Below are 22838 nucleotides of genomic sequence, written 5' to 3'. Positions count from 1 at the left end.
GTGCCGGCAGCCCGAGCAATTCATTTCTGAATGAGCACCGTGACAGCTGGGCCTCGTACCAGCGGAGCAAAACCGCGAGCTGGCAAGAGTGTGTTGGGCTTTATAGATAACGTTTGGGGAAGCATTTGCCACATGGCATACAGCTAGTCTGAAGTATGATACGCATACGTGGATGGACTGTGGAGTAGATCCAAGTGAACGTGAAGTTGAAGCAGGGACGCTGCAGTGCAGGGGATGTTGTGGGCATGAGCCTGAAAACCAGCAGCAAAGAGGCTTAGGTAGGGGTTGCTGGCTGCTGCAATGCAGAGCAGGGGTGCTGTGGGCTGCCTCAGAAAAAGTGAGGACGTCGGTACTTAGAGGGTGATCAGCATCCAAGAACACACCAGAGTGAGTATTTCTCAAATAAAACGTGACTAAGAAATGAGCATCTCAAAATCTGATTTGTGCACAAAATATGGTTGGCTTCATGGAGATTTTGTGGGGATTTGAGTGAGCTTGTGGTCTCTGCTGCACAATGGCAATGATGGAGCGAGAACCTGGAGGTCACTGTTTGATTGTCACACAAGCTGATAGCCAAGTCTGACCCACACAGCGTAGAGGGGGTAGGATGACTTGAAGACCTAGTACAGTCATCCGTACAGCAAACAATATCGGAAATTAAAGGTCAGAGAATTGATAGTAAGGCTTAAGAAAACAGGAATTAGGCTGCTAGGAAGAAAAGCTAAATTACCGGTAGTAGGAGTAGGGGAAAAAAAAAAAAAGAGGATTATTGATCTAAATATCAAGTTGGCAGATACACAGAGTACAATCTAGAGGTTTTTTACACCTCTGGGCTTACTCAACCCTCACAATAAAAAATGCAGGCCTATAAAGATGGAATAAGAAGCAATCAATTAGGATGGCATTTGCTTGTTTCCGTGCTGCAGCTGGGCATGCACATCACAATTAATGATTTATTAGGAGTTTTTCGTCTTTTTTTTTTTTTTTTTTCATTTTACACAGATTGCTGCAACCAGACCGCAGTTGTTTATTAATTTCCCTGCTATTCAAGCGTCTTTGTTAGATATCGTGCGGGAAAGGTAAACAGTTGGCGCACATGCCAGCCCTGGGTTGGAGTGTGCCCTTCAGGGTGGAGGAGCTGTGGGTTGGTGGTGGGGCCGGGTGCCGGCTCACACAGCTTGCGTGGGCAGGCGCAGCCCTCTGGGTGCTGGCTCCCCACTGCACGTCCCCTCGGATCCGGAGCTTGCTGCGTAACGGGCAGCAGAGAGCGGTGGGAGATGGGACACCCCACGCCACGTGCACACGGGTGCTCACTCACTCTCATTGCGGTTTCTCTCAACCTAGGGGAGAGAGAGAAGATGCAGCACTTGGCAGCAGTCGTAGCTGTCAGGGGGAGGGCTCAGAGTCTAATAAGAGAACTGAGATGCCCTTATTCTTCGGCATTAATCCATAGTATAGGTCATAAAACACTGTTTCTCTAGGCAATTCAGCCTTCATAAACTACTTCTGCCTGTAACAAATGTTACGTCGTGTTTAGCAAATCTCAGAGACAACACAAAAATCTTTCCTGCAGATATTCATGTGGACAAGTCTTTGCTTTCACACCTTTTTAGCAAAACCAGCTAGAAAAAAGTAACAACATTGGAAAAAATTAATTCCCTTTAGAAGGAAGCCTGAATAATTATCTTTGTATTCATCCATCTCAATTCCACACCTCCCTAGGAGTGGCTGCAGTGAGCTAATTGGTTTTACTCTGCTGTGCATGGCTTCACTGCCCAGACTCCAGATTTATTGCACAAAGTCGAGTCATTGTGTGAATTCATCATTTGTCCCCCACATCAATCCCTTTCTCCTCCGGAGTGATATTTGTCTGCATGTTTATATGCTGTCAGGTACCGAGTGAGACAAAAGACAAACTCTGGGATTAACCAATTTTAGTATAATCTGATGCAACCTGAAAACCAGGATGAATTATTACCTTTTCAGCCAGGCATGACTTCAGACAGGCCAGCTCCAGAGGAATAAGAGAAGGACTTTTGCCAGCACAGGCTTTTATGGGAGGGGAAGAAACATGCCAGGTTCAGAACAAATCCTTGTCTGCGAAGGAAAGCGAAGCGTGTAACAATCAGCCATAGACCTCCTTGTGAATGGTCTTTAAAAAAAACACTCTGGAAATTAAGGACTTCAAATGCAACAATTGAAAGTGAAGCTAAATGAAATACAGGGGAATATGAGTAAATGCTACAAGTATAGGTCAAACACTGCTTTATCAATCTTATGTTTACTCCAGCAGCTCCTCCGTTGCCCATTGTTTTACCTTGTTTGAATAGATATGCTTCTCTTTATTTGAAAATCAATTGTAATCTTGTGAAAGAGAACTTACAGCACAGGGAATGCTGGAAAGCAGCATAGTGAAAGATGGCATTGTTCATTATCCTAAATTACTCCAGGATAGGGAGGGAACGATTAAAGAAGTGTGGGTAGCTTTGAGCTGCCATCCTTCCTCTAGCAGATGTAATTTAATGTCATTACTTAATTTTATTAAAGATAAAGACAATTGTGGACAATACGTGTAACAGCATTTACTTATAATAATGATAGTGGGGGAGTGTTAAAAGGAGGAAAGACAGGCTCTGGTTTGGATTCCCAGTAACTGCTGATCTGTAGCTGATAAAAATTGTTCTGTTCTTCATGGTGCACCTCTCCAAGATTTTCTTCTTAACCTGAATAGCTTTGGATGTCTCCTGTAATTCCAGTGAAGTTACTCCATTCTCATCACAAAAATATTTGGCTTTGTAAGCGTAACAGACACCCGTATCCACCCTCAATGCTACATAGGGCTGATCGTTCCCTAACTGTACCTAATAGGTGTGAACAACAACTGGATAAACTCCTGCTCAGGATATGCTGAGCATTGTGGGAAAAAGCTTTATAGACTGTTGCGATCTTCCTCCAGGCTTTATACTGAGATGTGCTTGTGTATTTATAATTTTTAATATACCTCATATTTTTTAATTATGTGTTGTAGTAAACTTTGTCACTACAGGCTGAAAATGGATGTTGTGATGGCTTTTACAGAAGCTGCTGCAAAATCCGTTGGCGATTGTGTGGGATTTTTCCATGTAACCCAAACTCATTGTCAGCACCTGGGTTGTGACCTACTAAAGGTGTTCAGCAGCCTGTAGGACTGGCCCCCTTAAACTGATGGCTTGCTCTTGATGAGTTAATTCTGTCTGGTTCTGCAAGGCATAAGCCTAGTAGTAATGAACAAAAAAAGGTCCTAGGTCAAAGATTTGAGATGGATGCACAAAGTGCTTAACTCCTTTGAAATTACAGTACGATACCTTGATGTTAACAGTGCAGCCACCTCTTAAAAGACTGGTGGCTCATCAGCTTGTCATTGCTGGCATGCCATACAACATTAATTTAATGTAATGGGCGATAACTAGTGTGGATTTAGTAAGAGACGATCCTGCTTAACTAATCTCCTTCAGTTCTTTGGAGCGGGTTTCAGACAAGGTTGATAATAGGAGTGTACATATGACATAATCTAATGGATTTTTCAAGAGGCTTTTGATAAATTTCCATATGATATTTCCCCTGCTTAAACTGTGTGCCGCAGAGATTCCAAATTGGGCGAGAGAATGGGTAAAGAACAAGTGAAATCAGGGGAAATAAAGTGAAAAGAAGAACTGTAGCGTGTACTGGAATTAGAATTAACCTGCAGCTTCCCACTGTTCTTCCCCACCACTCAGCATGGCTGGAAAGAGATGCCATCTGCATTCACTAATGAAAACTTGTTTAGGACAGGTGCATAACAGAAAAGAGGGCAAAATGCCATTCAGGATACTACTAAAGGGCAAATTTAAATTTACATTAACATAAGGCAGATTGAATATTTTTGCTGCCAGTGGTGGAATAATATATACTAAATATAAGCGCACATAAGTGAAAGACTCCAATGGATGGGGATGGGTTAGGAGTGGAAAGGGATTCTTGTGCTAACAAAGGAATGATTTATTATCATTTACATAACCTGGCATTTGTGCACACCAAAGGCCAGATTTTCGGAAGTGCTCTGCTCCTGCAGTTTGGGGCCAGGATTTCAGTTGCAGACTCAGAGCCAGCCGCTCCCATCGTTTCCCCAGTGTTTAATTTGCCATATGTCAATCAGAGCATTGATTTGCAAGTGCTACTAATAGGCGATGCCGAGAGATGAGGACAGTTGAAAATTTGGGAATGTGTCTTACTGGCAGCTTTTGAGCCCCAAACGCTGGAAGTATTCACAGTCCAGAATCCCTGATCAGCCATATGATAAATCGGGGACTGGGAAGCAGAAAAGAATGCAGCTAATGCATCAGGATATGCCTGAAGGGGACGTGCTCCATGAAAATCAGTGCTAAATGAGAGAATTAAGCACCAGGAAAGGCAATGGCAAAATCACAAGAAACACTTCAAATAAGGAGACAAAATCAAATCAAGGGCAAGAAAGAAAGAAAATGAAGTAAAATCACTGAAGAAGCAATAAAATGCCATCACTGAAATCTGAGTGAGGCAAAATACCTCAGGTTAAAAGGACATAGTCATCCTAAAAAATGCACATTTTAGTCTGCCATTTTTACCTGCTGTTGACAATTAACTCTCTGATTGCTGTATCTGAATGAGATTATCAAGAACATTTTTTGTTCGTTTACTTTGAGCATTTGCTGAAACTTGGGCAATGGCTGGGTGATAGCGGGTTTGTTCTCCTTTGGGCTGAGAGGTGAAACTAGGCTTTGAAAAGTTTGGAAAAATAGTCAAAGGAAAAAATAGGAAAACCAGAAATGAGAAAGGGATGTGTTGCTTATAACATATAACCCCATTGTCCTCTTCATGGGACTGATTTCCCAGTCAGCGTGCTGATGTAGGGGAGAGGGGAGGTACTCATGAGGACTGACAGAAAGCTCCCACCATGACCACTCCTGTCTTTTATTTACAGTATTCAGGAGAAGTTCCTGAGAACAGAGTGGAGGTTGTGGTGGCAAACCTGACGGTGATGGACCGGGACCAGCCTCACTCCCCCAACTGGAATGCCATCTACCGCATTATCAGCGGAGACCCCTCTGGCCATTTCACCATCCGGACAGACCCCGTCACCAACGAAGGCATGGTAACTGTTGTGAAGGTAAGGGGGAAGCCAAAGCAAATCCGTCTCTGCCGCCCTTTCAGCTAGCTAAGGCTACAAGGATTGCCAGAAGCCTGCAGTTATTTCGTGCCTTCTCTATACGAGTGCTCCAGTCTGTTGTTTCCCATCTCTCTCTGTACAAGAGTCCTGAATACTTTTACTTCAAGTGTATACCACTGGTTCTGGGTTTCCCAACTCAGCCTGGCCCACCGTAAGCTTTCATAAACTCTCACATGCTGATGGCTCTTCCCAGCATCTGAGCCTGACCTTCACATCCTTCTCCTCCTTGGCGTTTTGGGCGCCGTAAGAGGGAATGGTGTCTGGGCTGTGCAGCCTGCCTGGCAGGTTCAGGGCAGGGGCTGCACCTTCGTCTTTTTGAGCCAGAAAAGTCCCCGTTAGCTGTGAATCAGGGGTAGCACTTCACTGCAGGGGATCAGTCAGGTGATCCTCTGTGAAAGCAGAGAGTGCAGGAGAGATTTCAGGAATGAATTTCCTGGTAACAGAAGGAAAGGAGAGATTTTCCTGTGAGCTGCTTGGCAGAAAAAAGTTGGAGAAATTTTCCTTTTCCTAGTGTCAAGCAATAAATATGCAGTGTGGGACAGATCCTCAGCTCAGAATAGCTCCACTCAATTGAAAGCCACTCCCCAGGTTAGATCAGCAGAGGATCTTGTCCAAAGACTTTGAGAAATAAGACTGTAAATATCCACTGTCCCTTCTTTCCTTCATCCATTGCCTTCAGCATTAGGAGAGCTGGAACCCTCAAGATATCTGCAGCAGGTACCAATTTCTGTTTCCCTCCTTGCTGCCAAAGAACATGACTTTATCTTCATTTGAGCGTTCGCTTCCCTTTCAGTTACTGAAGCCAGCAGCCCAATCAGGGAATGCTTCTGCAGTCATTACACACAGCCAGAACATAACCGGATCCGTTCAGTGTTCGCTGAATCTCTTCCCAGATAAGATGCCTGTGGATGCTCCCTCTGACAACCAAAAAAGTGAAGGCATCACGAGTAGGCTGCTGTGATCTGTAGGAGCTCGCACGACGCGCGCTGTGCGCTGCACCTGGAAAGGATAACACATGCTGTGATGGACAAACCCTGCATCTTTTGAGAAGTCTGGCCTTCTCTAATAAAAAGTTTTCATCAACAACTTAGGATGAAACACTAATGTTTAAAGAGCAGCGTGATTTAAGAATAGCTCTGTGTTGAAAAAAAGAGCCTCACTCCCTTGTAGCTAGTAAGTTGCAGTCATTCTTAATACATACACTTTGGGTATTAGGAAGAATGACATCACTGAAATGCCAGTGAGGTTACACTGGTAGGAACGTGTGAGCTTGTGAGCTTGTCCTGTTCTCTGACCCTTAGGCTGTGTGTGTGTGTCTGCAGACGCCACTTTGCTGAAACTTTAAGGGAGACATCATCTTACCTGCTAGATGGTATTTCAGCAGGGTCCTTTATTTATCACTCTTTATTGCTCTGTAATGACAGTTGACAGCCTTATCTGGTGCAACATTACAAATCCTCTTCAAGCTTAGCAGTGGTTCTAGACATGTATATGGAGGGATATATGTATGTAAGTATACACGTATCCATATGTATATATTTTCTGCTTAAATAGAAGACATTCCACAAAGTAAAATGCAACACTTTAACTTCTGTTGACATCAGCGACCAGTCTGAAATCGGAATGCCAATGTTTTCACTGCGAGCAGGGGAGAACCCCTTGTTCTTAATCTAGTAACGTGTCACAACTGTAGTTTAAAGGCACATCAAAGTGAACAACAGGGGATTTACATGATCATCACCGCTACACAAGGACTTCTGCATAATGAACCATCCCTTATTCAGAACTTGCAGGCAAAAAGCAGGGCAGATTTGTCAAGACACCATTGATACTGGTGTTGACTTTCCACTGCTGTGTAACCCACAGTGATCACAATGCAAAGAACCACATGAAAATCCTATCTTGTCAAGCTGAGCTCAAAGCTTGAAATTGCATTGAATGTCTTCACTATATAACCTCACCTGATCCTCCTGGGCACCCAGAGTTTCTTACCCTTATCAAGCCGGGAGGCTTTTTGGTGTATTTTCAACAAGGAGAATGAGTGAAATTGCTTGTGATTAAATTTTCATGGTGAAGAAGGGAAGACTCTTAGGATTCCACCTTCTTCTTTGAAATATTTTGTTCTCTGTTAATAAGTGAATATGCTTAAAGATTTGGGGGATGTATGCATGTCAAACTGGGTGGCCGGTCCGAGCTTGTTCTTCATGGTGTGGGAGCAGTCTCTTGCTGGTTTGATCCCTGATGTTGATTGAAAACACAGGTAAAAATTTAAGTCAAGTAATGAACCTTTTATTTACAGATCCTACATGGCTGGATTTTCATGTGGCTCTTTGAAGCCACTTATACATAACTTCCCACTGCTGCAAGCACAGGGGTTTGCATCTGGGCTATGGCAGTCATAGAAATGCCGCAGAGAAGGGCGTTCCGTGAAGAATCCCACCCTCTACCAGCAGTTCGGGGGCCAGAAGTGCAGGGCCAGAAATGCTTCCAAACCAAGAAGCCCTTTGGAGTTCAGATGATGCTCATGGGGGCCATTTTGCAGCTGCTCTCAGCAAAATCTCATCTGCAGCTCCAGTCCAATCACCAAAAGTGTAACATTTCCTTTTTCTGTTCGTGCCTTTCTAAATATTTCTGTAACCGTGCAAGACCCTAATCTTCAAAGAAAGCATTGATCAAGGGGAGAGGGAAACCTCCCACTCAGATGAGACACCGCAGAGTCTGGAGACAATCTCCAAGAGCAGCAGTGACTGCCCTGTGGGAGCCGACTAAGTAAAATGTTATTATAAACTCTGCATGGATCAGAGCTGTGAATTTGTAATGGAGATGCTTCCGAAGCTTTATTTGCCTCAACAATAACATAAGGCAAATTTATTCTCTTCAGTTAAAAGTACCTTGAGAAAAGGAGGACACGTGGCAAGCCCTTGGCTTCACTTTGCTGCATCCAGGTCAGAGAGGCTAGTGAAGGAGGAGGATGTGCCACGTCTCCAGCGGGACGTTTCAGAGCCATTTCTGCCAGATCAGACACTGAACACGCAACAAGGGGTGTCTGCAAAGGTGCTGCTTTTGAATTCATGTCATGTGCTTTGTGGACATGAAATTAAAAAGTAGGCAACTGTCCAACACCTCCTTGTCCCGGATGTAGCGGCTCCACTTGCTTTTGCTCTTGCTGTTGGCCTGATCAATATGGTGCATTTTCAGTGAGATGCATGGAGATGGAGGGGGTTAGTGCGGTGGGAAGAACACAGTGTGCTCTGTGCACTGTTATTCTCAGAGGAAGGCAGTTTTAGGGAGCAGAAGTATGAACTGTTCTGGTAGAAATTGCTTTTTATTGTGTGAAAGAAGTTCTGCTTCAGGCTGGACTCGTCTGGCTGCAAGGGACCCCTGTCCCACCAGGGACAATAGCACAAACACTGCCGCGAAGACACAGGCTCTTGATTTTACCTTTTTTTCTTTCAACAAAATATGTGAAATGGGACTCAGATGGGCACAGAAGAGAAGGAGGCAGATCGTCTCTCTCGCAGACTGATGGACTCTGTGCCACCACGTGCCAGCACATGGCACCGATGCCTCGGGGACGGTCTGTGGGATGGGTGCTACTGGGCAATCCCGGTCCAGCCCCACTCCCTGCACTGCTCTGCTGCAGCCCTGGTTTTGTTGCTCCCAGAAGAGAGAGAAAGAAGCTGAGTTAGCTGAAACAAAGAGCTTCACTCAACAGTCAGAACTGCGTGTAACTGTTAAGCAGGTATTCTTTATTCGCAGCACTGGGCAGCACTGGGGATCGCTCCACCACAAGTGCCACACTTACTAACAAAACACTCTGACTAATATACACAAAAAGCATACATATTCATCAGATTTCTTAGAAAAGGCAGTCTTATGCTAATGGGTTCTCAGAATTCATTTACATAATCTGAGCATGTGTAGTAAAAATAGAGTGAGGGTCTTCTCCCCTCCTTAGGGGTCCACACAGCCTTTCTCACACTGTCCGTTAGTGAACTTTATGTTTCTTGTGTCCATCTATGGTCATAGAGTTACTTCATCCGTCCTTCAGCTCCTGTTTGTTCCAAGGAGGTTAGTTTAGACCAGCTTCCAGTCGCTTATCTTGACACTGGCATCTTAGACACTTGTTTTTTAGGTTCCTGCTATTAGGGATGTACTCAGGGAGTTTTTCGGACTGTCCAAGGTCTGTCTTATCCTTACTAGGCAAGGAGTTAAAGGTTTCAAAACATCTTACAAGTGGGTAACGACTACAGACGGTAGTTAGGAAAAAGTATAAATGAAATTACGTACATTGCAGTAAAATATGGGAAAAATAAAAGCTAATAAAACACAAGTGATGGTTAACATTAAAACTAAATGTCCTACTTTACAGGTCCCTGCACATTAGCAATTTCAAGTATACTTGTAGCAACTTCTCTTCAGAGCAGCTTTACGTTTTGGGGGGGAAAAAACACTCTCTTGCATCAGGCCACATCTTAGCAGGTGTGTGTGTGGTCAGTGTGTCCTGTGCGTCATCAGCAGGGAGCCCAGTTGTTTCCCACATCAGCCCCACACTGGAGCTGCTCAGATGGGCCCCCCTGGCTCTGTCTGAGCCCCTGTGGGGAGGGAGGTGCAGACTGGCTGTGGGCAAGGTTAGCAAACAGGCCAGTCCTAGGAAAAAAAAAAAAAAAAAAGACTGAAGGAATTAGAAGGGTATGAAAAGAAATTGAGAAAATCCATTAATCAAATAGTTTCAAGGCCCTGAATAGTGTTTAAATGGGAGCTTTTACCATGTGTCTTTTCTGAATGCGGTACAAGTCCGTGAGTCAGTGCTGGTGGGTGTACTGGGAATCTTTATGCTTCCTTTTATTTATTAAATGTTGGCCCTGCCTGTCAAGAAACAATTTAGCAATAGGAACATTTGCACTTCAATCGAATAGAGATTCCACTGTTTTACCTTTTGCCCCTGAAATTTGTTTCTCTCGTGTAGCCTCGTATGATTTGATTTCTCTCCTGACAATAGTGTGTTTTAAACAGAACATGGAAGCCAGATCTTGCTGATGTAAATCAGTACAGCTCTGCTGAAATCAATGTAACTGTGGCATTTTACACCGGGAGAGTATGCTTTGCAGACTCAGCGCTGGAGAAGGTATTAGGGAGAATGGTTACGCTTCTAAATTTATAAATTACGGCAAAGCATTTTTTAACAAGCAGAGGTGTGATCCTGCATAACTCAAGCCTCCCTGGCAGATGATTAGCGACTTCCCTCATAATAATTAGTGGGATGGTTTAGGAATTATTATTATACTGCGGTTCAGTCAGTCGTGCCAGCAAAGGCTTTTCAATCCTTCTGGCTCCTAAGACACATCATCTTCATGTGCATGTTGAAAAGAGATCTGTGGCCACCCAACAGCAAAACGTATCTGTAGGAGTGTGCAGGCAACCTCAGGAGATCACAAAGCATCGTGCAAGAGGATGAGAGGTCCCACTGGAAGGGACCGCCTGATTAACCGGACCAGGCGTTGTTCCTTGCAGCTCCACCTTTGCTTGTAAACTCACTTAAGAGGAAAAATGAAGAGCACTTCAGACTCGTGAATCCGCATAGACTGTCCTAGTTACTTAGTCAGCAGCTTTAAATGCTAATAGCACTGTTAAGTACCTGTCCAGTCCCTCTTAACAAGCTCCGCCTAGCATTTAGAGCAGCCCTTGGTGGATTTGTTCATTCAGTGCTCAACTAACACAGACAGGTTCTCTTTTGGAAACCACTTAGCACTGGAATAAAACACAGGGCAAATCCTCCCTGCTGTTTGCAATTTTTACTTTGTGAGGTTATTTTAGCTACTTGACCCTCCAAATACTGGAAGGGCAAATCCTCCACTGGATTGAAGCTGGTCGGGGTTTACACCTTCAAAAGAACGGAGAAAACGAGATGAGGCAATGACTGTGATATCATCTGCCTTCTAAATCTTACAACTTTCAGTCAGAAGGTAGAATTTATTCTCTGCTTGGCTCTATACTTGCTTGTTTGTTTGTTCTAGGCAGTCGATTATGAGATGAACAGAGCTTTCATGCTGACAGTGATGGTATCAAACCAAGCTCCCCTGGCCAGTGGCATCCAGATGTCCTTCCAGTCAACAGCAGGAGTCACCATTTCAGTCACAGATGTCAACGAAGCGCCGTATTTCCCAACGAACCACAAGTTAATCAGGCTGGAGGAGGGGGTGCCTACAGGGACAGTCCTGACGACGTTTTCAGCGGTGGATCCTGATCGCTTCATGCAGCAGGCAGTAAGGTGGGAGACCAGGCAGCCAAGTGAGCTCATGTACAGGAGGGGATTTCAGCTGCAGAAGTTTGGGGAGCAAAGCAGCTGAAAGCTAATTCACAGACTAACTGATTTGATATGAGTAAAATGCTTGGCAGGGGCTGGCTTCCAGAGTATCCTGCGAGCTTGTAAACTCACAATCCTCCCCCGTCCAGGTAAGCCAGACTGAGCGGCTGGGAGGGCAGACAGAGTTCAATCCCACGTTTCTGGCTTGCACAGGGGAAGTTTGCAGATTCAGATGCAAGCGGTTGATAGCAAAGGGTCCCTGTGTTGTTACAGAGACAGAGGTCAGGGCTGCATTGTACTGTTTTGTCTCTGCCTTGTCAAGGATGCTTTGACCTATGTTGTTCATGCGCTTCATAAACACAGAGGTTTAGAAAAAGGCAGCTTTGTTATTTCTGTTTTACGAGGGGGAAACTGAGGCACAGAAAGGGCTAGGGCTAGATTTCCAAAGGGAATGACGGGATTTTTAATCGTGTCTGCTGTTGCTTCCAGAGGATTTAGGTTCAACATGGCTTAAAAAAGCAGAGTGCGAGAGAAGCTGTCAGCCTGTGCAGAGCAAGGCTCGCTTGGGTACGAACAGCTGCTGAACAGGCTTTTAAGATGTCATACAGTTAAATACTGCCCGAGCAGTCAGACACCCATTCACATGCCATTGGCACTTGGTCTTTATCTGACTAATACTGGTCCATAGAAGGCACCCCAGCAGCCCTTGCCTGCTCTGCAGTAAGCGAGATTTGTTCTGACCTTCCCTTTCCCTTCAGACCAAACTGCCAAACATAACCTCCCCATTAGCTGCTTTCCCTATGAATGGGATTCAGCTGGAAAAATTTTAAGCCTTCTAAAAGTCAGATTTTTGATGTAAGCAGTTTAAGATTGGATTTAGTCCATGCTGCGACCAGGAGGGTGTCACTTACTGTGTTTTGTCCCACCTGGGCAGACTGGGGACTGAATCCATGGTCCAGGACCGGACGCACATGCCTTCCCACTGGGAAGTACATTGGCAGAAAAGCGTGTGTGAAAAGGAGAGTCCTTGTGAGACCTTTCACAGGTATTCCAGCCTCTGTCTGTGCAGACGGGAAATAAGTTTCCTGCTCTTAGATTCTTCTACATCCACAGAATTTTGTTTCTTTTTTACTCCAAGTCTGTAAGGACCGCAGTATTTTTTGCAAAACCTGAGTATACAACGTGACCACAGACAAGACCACTTAAACTTACATCAGTTGTGACATTTCGAGTCAGGAAGAGTTTGAAATATTTCACCTGGCACAGAGCTGTCTGATCTAGAAAATGATAGTTTATTCACTGCCTCATCTTGTTGTCTTTAGATAGGTATTGCGACTTTTGAGGAGAGAGACCTTCCTAACTAACAAGCCAGTTTTTCTTATATTCTTTTTGAAATATTGGCCTTTGAAGGGTCTTTATTTCCCTGACGTCTGTGCCAAGGCTGGTTTTCAGAGGAGAGAACAGCTCATTTCTGATGGAATACTCCTTCTAACCCAGAGGTGGATGATCTGTAATCCAAACAAGCTTCTGCCGTTTCTGGGAGAAGGACTGGCTCTGCTGAGCCGTTCCTGTCATCGCACAGTGCATGTGCAGGGTCTTGTAAGACTTTCTGTGAATATGAACAGTCAGTTACTTTTTTTTTTTTCCCCCCTAGGGCTTCCAGGACACACATTTTGTGTATCCACCAGCACTTCATTTCCAAACCCAAGTACAATCTCTTCTTACCCCCTTTTCATCAGGACAGCCCAGTGCCAAGGCTTTGCAAGAAGCAGTGGGGTGTTGTTGGGGTTCTGTCTTTGTGAGCTATGAAAAGGATATTTTGTTTTTTCTTCACAGTTGACATTGGTGAGTTAGGAAAAAAGATACCCTAAAAGCTAAGCCTACAGATCCATGATAAGCGCTTCACAGAGAGCTGATCCAGCTGCTGGAGCCTTGCATACAGTTTTCAGTCTCTCTCTAAATAGTCTTTGATGAAATAGAGTTTTTACAAATAGAAGATAAGGAAGCAGGAGCATCTCCAGTAAGGCACAGCTTGGCATGGCCAATGTCACACCTCAAGCTATCCTCATTAGCCACAGACACATTCACAAAGCCAGCTTTGAAACTGGATCCCTGGTCATTTAGCAGAGAAAGGGCAGGAGACTCACAGCAGTGATATTAAAAAGAAATGAAAACATCCCAAAGCGTCTAGCTCCATGAAATGTAATTCTTTCCTTTGGCAGGGGCTTGTGCGGCTGTGTGTTGCTTTCCTGCTCACATGGATTGATGCAGCTCAAGTTTCTCTTTGAGTTTCAGTTTCAAACAGCCCATTTCTGGAAAGGGATATTCACCAGAAGCCAGAATTTCTCCCGCCTGTGTATCTAACTACAAAAAATTTATATAAAACTATCAGCAGGTCTGAGTTACCCATGAAATAAGCTCAGCTTTTGTTTGCTTATTTCACTAATTTGTAGTTTGGCCATTTGTTAGCTTCCAGCTTAGGTAATAAGGATCTCTCTCAACTCAAACTGTACAATACTGAGAGGTAGAAATCAAAAGCAACAAATAAAATAAAACCAAGAAAACAAGCAAATGAGAAAGGTAAACAGAACATGTTGATCTGGAGAACGTGGGAAAAGTTTGCCCAAAACAAACCATGTTCATAGTTGGCTGCGTAGGACATGAACAGACCTGGGCTATGAGTAGTTGGGAGACGAGTCTGCCGTTGGGTCCTCCCAGCCCAGGGCACGCTGGGGACTGCCAAGGGGACCCCCTTGTCGCTGCTCTCTTTGAACCTCCCACATGCATAGAATCATCTTACCTGCTATTTCAGCAACATACAAAAATGCTTAATACAAATGCTTAATACCTTAATACACCTGTGAGTTCCCATTACAGTGTCCCCAAGGCAATTGCTGCTGAAGATACGATTCTGATACAAGAGTGGCTTGAAAACTGCCATTCTTCCAATGTGGTATTTCCTAAACTGTTGTTAATTAATGATGGGCAGAAAACAGGAATATCCATGGCTTTAGAGCAAGAGCTATTTTTAAAAGGGCAATATTAAGAGAAGGAAAGAGCAGGAATCCATCCTCTAATTCAGACATACAAATGCAGTGGTCATTACAGACCCCATTTCTCCTTGGCTGCAGAGACCTCAGGCTATGTCCACTGCCAGCAGCAGGAAGCTGGCATGTAAGTGGTACTTAGTGGAAAGAAAAACCTTTAAAATGAAAGAAACAGAAAAATTGAGTAATTGTAGAGGTCAAAAACCAGATACTCAATTAGTGTTTTGTTTGTCAACAAAACCAGTTATCCAAAGGTCCTTTGAATCATGGGTCAGGAGTCCAGAAAAACCTTATTTCAAGCAATATTAAGGATATGTCAGTGAAAAGACTGCCATGTATTTATTTCCTTCCTCTGTAGATACTCTAAGCTGTCAGATCCTGCAAACTGGCTGAACATTAATGCCACAAATGGTCAGATCACTACTGCTGCTGTCCTTGATCGAGAGTCAGACTACATTAAGAATAATGTCTACGAGGCCACATTCTTGGCGGCTGACAACGGTGAGCCCAGGCTTCACATTGTTCATGCTTCAATAAGACTCTAATGTGATGCATTAAGAGAAATGATGCCCTGACAGAGTTGTCAGTATAAGTTATCTTTTTCCCAGGTTTTTATGGTCAAAAATGTGAAAGTGGGACGGGAAATTGCTGGAGTAAATTAAATGTGCACAGTATACAGAGAGTGTTATTAAGGGAAAGGGAGGGCAAATGGAAAATCGATTTGGGGAGTTCAGTGTAGCAATGTAGCCTGAACTTAAAAAAATATCAAAGGGATTTGCTCTCCGAGGGCTGCCAAACACACTGGTCCTGGTAATCGTCCCAAAGGTGCTGATCAGAGCTTTCAGGAAGCCTTCCATCAGGAAACCAGAAATAATTGTAGGGGATGGCAGGAGCGTATTAAAAAGAAGCCAACCCATTGAACTGTGGCAGCTTTCATGAAAGGTGTCTGTCTGTCTGTCATCAGAGGTAATCTCTGTCCACTACCATTTCTGAAATGTCCAGCCACCATCAGAGTGTCTGAATGCTGGTGTACTTTATTATCAAAGTCGCTGAGGCCAGTACAGCTCTTCTCACAGAGGAGTCCTGTTAAGGCTTGCTCTTCTCTGCTCATTAAAGATCACACAGTGCTTTTGGTCAAATTAGCACTGTGAACCTCAGTGCTGTTCTCACTCAAGGGCAAGCTGTCCATTGCTGCTGCCCTGGATTTCTCTTCCTAATTCTGATTAAGAGGAGTTGATGACTTTTTTGCTAGCCATTCCTAAATGTGGCCACGCTGTTACTTCATTCGTCAGTTCCTCCAGTTGGAAAAGGCTCTGTAGAGGGCTCAGTAGCTTCCCTGGACAAGGAGAGGGCCTTCCTCCCCCTCTCCCACCCTTGCCTCCCCCCTGCCAGGGTGCTGAGCAGGTGCAACAAAATGAAGTGTGGGCTTGGCTGTGAGCACCTAAGTGTATTGCTCATACTCTGTAGGTGCTTTCAGGACAGTGTTTCAGTTAGTTCTTGTCATTGCTGAGGCTGAAGGGTGCCGTGTCCATTCTGAGCAGATACGGTGGTGCTGGCAGGGCTAATGAAAACTTCCTCCCTCTGGGATTTCAGACTTCACTTCAGTCATTGCATCCTCAGTCACAGGGGCAAGGCAAACTCATGGAAGAGTTTCAGTGCTGAATAGCAATACCAAGAAGCGAATTTTGCCCGTTCTTTGTGCCATCAGTGGTAGGACTGGTGTGTTCCCACAGCCCCATCCTAAGCTTCCCCTCTGTGAAGGCAGCCAGGGCAGTGAAATCCAAAACTGTCTCAAGGAGATCTAGCAGTGTTCATCTGCAAGAGCCACAGGGCAAAACAGGTCAAATGAGTTGGCCGAGGCTATTCACAAAAGCAGTGGTAGAGCTTGAACCCATCAAACTAATCCTCACTATCTAACCTTGCAAATTCCAGGCACTTAGTACAACGGGATTTGGAGTTAACCCCTTCCCTTGGCTTCGGTGCTGATGCTGCAGTGCAGCAGTGCCTCCACATCCATCATTCAGCAGCTCAGAAAGTGAGGACCTAGATAAATCTCTTTATTCTGAAAAATTAATCTATCACGGGTATATTGCAGCCATTAAAATGCACATAAAGCAACACCTTATTTAAAATTCTGTCTAGAGTGCTTAGGATAACAGCTAAAGTTTCATCTAGGCTAATAGACTCTTCCCACATTTCTCCCAAGTTCCAGGTTCTCCAACATCGTATACTCATCAAAGAAAGGCTTTGGGTCGAGGGGTTTGGCAGAGATTTTTCTTTCTTTCTTGAAGAAACAGCAGCATCTTGTTTCCTTGAAGTTCTTTTAGCTGTTTTCAGTATATGAAAAAGTTTAGCCAAATACTCCTTGGACATGCTCTCTTTCTCTCCCTGGCCTACAGTGCAGAGATACTCACTTCAAGAAAAGTCTTGGCTGCAGTGTAAGAGGTGTAAAAGGGGAATCCTAATAAATAGCATATTTTTAGCCTGGTTTCCCTGGAGAGAGAGACTCTTGGATCACACTGTGTCTACACAAGTGTGGAGCCTGGCACCGTTTGAACTCTTCAGCCAATTTCAGCCAATCTCACAGGGAAGCTGAGAACTCAGATAGATCATGTTCCAACAGGTTTCATAAAATAGGGAGCTGAGTAGGGGAGAGAGACTCTATCACTGAAGGAAACAGGGTCCTGCCCCTTCCTCAGTATCAGAGCACCCCATGGGAACTCACCATTGGGGCCCAATCCTGTAGGAAAGCAGGCTGCATCAGTGCCCCCGCGTGCAGGTTGCTGCGCACTGCAGGCACGCAATGACAAGAAGATGCCGGTTAGCCACAGGCACAGTTTACTTCATTTCTGCCATGATTTGTCAGAACAGTGGCCCAAATTCCTTAGAAATTTTTGCACAAGCAAGATGGTTGTGACTCCTGCTTACAGCTGAACATGAAAGCCAGTGGGCTTGTACCTTGCTCCAGGAGTGCTGACACTGTCACTGCGAAAAAGGCAATGATGGGGAATGCAACAGTTAAGCGTGGATGTAGCAGTTGTATATTCCTCTTTCTTTTGAAATACTGTCATTAGTATTTCAATCTTAATTTCAGGGAGTGGACTCAACTTCTTCACTGGAGTCAGTGGTGCTATGGTAGTCCTCATCTCTTGAGCATAAAGTCCAAGAATCCTTTGTAGTACATCAATACCTGCTCTATCCACATCCTTGCTCTCTCCACATAAGACAGCTGAAATAATTTGAAATGTTCCATGGTTTGTAGTACTCGGACATTTGAAAAATTGTTTACTTTTCATTTCTCCTGAGCCTGCCCCAGAACTGCACTCAGGAGCACAAAGAACCAAAAATACCAGGAACCAGAGCCCAACAATACCCAGTAGCCCTACAGAGCTGCATTTGTACGTGTGGCATTTGCAGGTTGTTTCAGCCACATGCAGTTAGTGCCTCTCAGGACTTCTAGTTTGCATTTTCTATCTCAGAGGTTAGAGTGTAGGCCTTGCATTCATCCCAGAAGATACTCTGGATAACCTGGAAACAGTGAAATCACTTTGCTTGGTCCCGAAAGTCAGTTTTCATATTCACCCCCAGTATCCTGATGGGCTGTCTGTCTCTCCAGAAACTTTCAAGGCTGATCAAAGACATTGTTTTAGAGGGAGACCTACCCCTTGCTTACTAGATGAAAGGATGAGATCAATGATTGAAGAGCTTATGTAGGAACCATGAAAGAAGGATTTTCAGGGCTCCTTCAGAGTTTTCAAGGCTCCCTTGAAAAATGGAGCAGAAATGAAAAGGGAATGTAGGAAGGAAAGTCTGTGGAAGCAGAAGCAATGTTTGAAAGCCTAGTGGGGAAGTGGTTTTTGTAGCTTTATATCCAGCCCTGGGAGGAAGAGCCAGGGCTGAAAATACAAACTTAAAAAAGAATTGCTGAAGCCACACTGCCTGAGAAGGGAGGTGGTGGACAGGCCAACACGGAGCTGCCAGATGTATGTGTGAAGAGTGAAATTAAAAGTATTGCACCATTTCTGGGAAGGCTGTTCTCTCTTGGCAGGGCAGGTATTACTTTGTGTAAGTGGTCATTAGTCAGACAAATGTGGCTCTTCATCGGCAAGGGACGGAAGGACCAAAGACTGCTGTGCTGAGAAATCCCTGGTGGTTGAAACAAGTGTGGAGAGGGTGAAGAACTGTATATTGGGACATACTGCTACTGCCATGAGTTAGTAACATCACCCAATGTGTTTGGTGATGGTTACCTCATACCATGGCCTTTGAGCAAGGACCCTTCACCACTTAAGCTAGGGCTGACTGTGGGATGGGCTGGAGAGCTGGGCTTTCTTTGAAGCAGTGTAATAGTCTGCAAATCTAAAAGCTGGCTACTAAGTGCTACAATAAATGCTGACCAACGGATTGCACTACTTTTTTTTTCCCTCCAGGCCCTCTTCTTCCTCTTGTTAGCTATCTTTCTAATGGTTTTTCCTCTTCAAAACAGCCATTACCAAAATTTGCACTAGCAGCTTGGCATCACTTCCTTGTATTTTTAGTTTGACTAAGGACATTGCTGTAGGCTACAAATCTGCAGAACTCAACCTCCATGTTCTGCAGGAGCGAAAAACAGCAACATTAGGAGGCTTGGGGAAGTTTTAATAATACCTCTTAAAGCAAGGAACCATGAAAGTGCAGTATGTCCCCAATAAGGTCCAAGGAGGGAGGGTGAAAATCCTGGTTTATTAAAATTGGAAAGCAGAGAGGGGGCTGGTCCACGGTGTTGTCATTCCCAGTGCTCCTCAAGTGATGGTCATCAGTCCGTGTTCGGCTCTGCATCTCCCGTTCAGGTATACCCCCCGCAAGCGGCACTGGCACTCTGCAGATCTACCTAATCGACATCAACGATAATGCTCCTGAGCTCCTGCCAAAGGAGGCACAGATCTGTGAAAAGCCAAACCTGAATGTCATCAACATAACAGCCGCGGATGCTGACATCGATCCAAACGTTGGGCCCTTTGTCTTCGAGCTGCCAAGTGTGCCATCTGCGGTGAGGAAGAACTGGACCATAACACGGCTGAATGGTAAATGGGGCAGGCAATCCTGAGGACATTTGGACTCTGATTCACTAATGAGGCAGTTTCAAACTTCCAAACTTTCCTACTTTTTTATCTGATTTTTATTTTTTAATGCACATTATGGCTGACATTATAGACAAGATAGTTAATCAGAAATGATTTGTATCAGACCTGCAGCATAACTCTTAAGAGCCTTGGCACTTGGCTTTTTTTAATGCAGTTCATAATTATGAACAGTTATCAGTAGTGAACAGAGTATAAATCATCCATAATGGCCAGGGGGAAAAAAGCTATTATCAGTCTTCCTTATGTTCCAGTGTAATTGTCATAAGCCACAATCAGGATCAATGTTCATTTCTCTGACCATAATTGCATAAAGGCAGCCTTTTAATCTACCATGGAACCAGGAGGGCTAGGTAAGTGTGAAGATTACCAGTATGTGAAGGATTTTTATATTGCAGCATGCAACCACAAATGGCCCTAATTTCTCCTCTTATTGGTAGTTTCAGCAGAGGATGGAAAATATCATGGAGCCACGGGCTGGTTTTGGCTTCAAAGCTGGTCCCTCTCGCTGAGGTCTGGCACCCTCTGCCAGGGTCAACAGCTTGTGGCCTCGCAGCTCGAGGCTCAATCCCACAACACTTATATCACGATGGGAGGAAACACAAGAGGGATTACCTGGCTGAACATGTCATCTACAGGCAATGGGCTTCCCAAAAATCCCAAGGTGGGAGAGCAGAGAACCTGCACAGTGGCCAGGGGCAGCATCCATGCTTTAGTATTTGCATCTCATGCCATTTTAAACACATGCAACTGGATGTGCAAGCGGCATCAAGGTAGGTTAGTGCAGCAGTGAAAACACACGGTATTTTGCAAAACACAGGCTGAGTGTTGACCAAACTGCTAGGGCAGAAGTCTGAAGCTGTCCTGCGCAGGTGTGCTGTTGATAGCCTCTTCTTCAGGACTCAGAAGACTGCTCTGGCAGAGGAGCCCTGCCTGTACAAGTGTGGCTGCAAGGCCCTCCCAGAGTGTCTGTCTGTCTGTCTTGGTCTCTCCAGGCGATTATGCCCAGCTTAGTTTACGAGTCATGTACCTGGAAGCGGGTGTGTATGATGTGCCGATCATCGTGACGGACTCAGGAAACCCCCCCTTGTACAACACATCCGTCATCAAAGTGAAGGTGTGCCCGTGCGACGAGAACGGCGACTGCACCACCATCGGGGCGGTGGCTGCCGCGGGGCTGGGCACCGGTGCCATCATCGCCATCTTGATCTGCATCATCATTTTACTGAGTAAGTACCGCGGGGGTGACACTGCTGGGAGACGTCATGCTTCCCATCCTGTTCCCTGTTGTCCCCTTTCTGTACAGGGCATTTTTCAAGGGCCGTGCAAAGGACAGAGCCGTGAGCTTTGGGCTGCAGGGGGTGGTTCACGCATCTATATTTGAACCTCCTTCACTGCAGTGTCAGCAAAACGAGGTAGAGAGCTCTCTGCGTGTGTCAGACTTTTCTTTCTAAGACTTCCAGTAGCTTTACAAACATCATTACACCTGACAACATCTTGTAGGTACCGAGTGCGATAGGATTCTCTACATTTTGCAGGAAAAAGTTGAAGGACTTTTCCATTACGGGTTGACATAGCGCTGAGGGATATGGTGTAGTTGAGAACGGTCAGTGTGAGGTTAATGGTTGGACTAGAGGATCTTTAAGGTCTTTTCCAACCCAGATGATTCTGTGATTCTGTAATCCTGTGGCAGACTCCTCCATAGCTCTCAGGTCCCTGGCTGGCTGTGCATATACTGGTTCCCAGTACCAGATACACTGGTTATGAGAGTCTGCCTATTCCCTGGCAGAGCCAATGCATAGCTGTACTTTTGTGGTTGTTCAAAGGAAAAGAAGAACAGTAGTTATTCCCGTTGCTTGTAAATTGACAACAGATTGGAGAATTGTAGTGAACTGTGAGTGTTTCTAGAGGAAGGATCCCCAGTTTGTCAGGAGCACTGGAGGCCTGGGGGTGCATTGCAAAGAAGGGCTGGCCAGCCCTTTGCTTGAGGCAAATCCATCCCTTTTGCCCGGCAACGCTGTTAGTCCCAATCTTTCATGAGCATTACCAATAACCATGTGTGCACACACTTAAAAATAAAAATGATATCATTATAACTTCAAGCAGGAGTTGGCACAGTAGGAATAGATAAAAACAAGTGCTGAAATGAACAATGAGGTAAATATTCATCAAGAAGCACAGGATGAAACCATGGGACTCCCATTAAAGCTAATGGGAGTTATGGTGCTAAATCACATTTAATATTTACCCCCAATGTGTTTAAACAGAGAGCAGACAGAGCAACGTATGCTACAAATGTCACCTAATGTGGATATGATATGGTACATTAAGAGAATGGGTCATCTCTGGGCAAACATCCACCCTCCTGGGCCAGCGATGGGAATATATTGTTGTATAATTGATTTACCCTATCAGTCGAGAGACCGAGCAAGAAAACCGGGTGTTTGTGGCTGTGCAGTCCCCACTCCTCCTCCAGCTGAAGGTTTGCACTGGAAGCCCCAGAGGTGATTAAACACGGGGCTTCTTTTTGCTGCTCTTGTATAAATCCAGTGCTAAAATACAATTTAAACAGTTGAAAATCCAATTGACTGAAATTAACTTCAGCTGAAGGACATTTGATTTAAGAGATTCCTCTTTTCATTTTCAGATACATTATCCCATTTTAAATTACGGTTTTTATTACAAAAGCTTATTTTTACATTCATTGTAATTCTAATTGACTTTTTTTTTATCTTCAAGAGCTGCAAAGCATTGTATCAGTGATGAAAAATGTAATTTGCGATGAGCAGTTTTCCAGTTACATCCTTCCAGTGTTTTGCCTCCTTTCTATCTGTTTTATATCATGACTTCTGAGCAATACCCTGGAATAAGGCAGATGTGAGATTTTTTGTGCTATTTGTCCATTTTAGAGTCAGCAGGTCAAAGTTTGATGGCTTTAAAAGGAAGAAGCAGCAAGGGGACAGATCTCAGATTGCTCAGGTGAAGGAAATTTCTGCCTTTACCTTTGCTCCAAGGGTTTTTTCTTCTTCCTGATACCTGATGTATTAGGTGCACAAATAACACATTTAGAAGAGCAATGCAATAAAAAATTGTGAAGGGTGAAGACAATGGATTTCAAGGAAAACTACATGCAGAGTGAA

At 44.5% G+C, this 22838-nt stretch overlaps 1 protein-coding gene across 1 annotated transcript in view; it reads left to right on the top strand.

Annotated features, from left to right (window-relative positions):
- Positions 1-22838, top strand: part of CDH4 (cadherin 4) — a 466340-nt gene that overhangs the window by 431953 nt on the left and 11549 nt on the right. Inside the window, exons 9-13 of the mRNA XM_074888264.1 lie at positions 4979-5164; positions 11242-11495; positions 14937-15079; positions 19408-19641; positions 20694-20927. Of these exons, the coding sequence (XP_074744365.1) occupies positions 4979-5164; positions 11242-11495; positions 14937-15079; positions 19408-19641; positions 20694-20927 (1051 nt within the window). The remainder of the gene's footprint in view (positions 1-4978; positions 5165-11241; positions 11496-14936; positions 15080-19407; positions 19642-20693; positions 20928-22838) is intronic.

This window comes from Strix uralensis, chromosome 18 (assembly GCF_047716275.1).
Source record: "Strix uralensis isolate ZFMK-TIS-50842 chromosome 18, bStrUra1, whole genome shotgun sequence".
Lineage (NCBI taxonomy): Eukaryota > Metazoa > Chordata > Aves > Strigiformes > Strigidae > Strix > Strix uralensis.
Note: the sequence above shows the minus strand (reverse complement) of the source record. Positions and strands in the feature narration are given on the sequence as shown.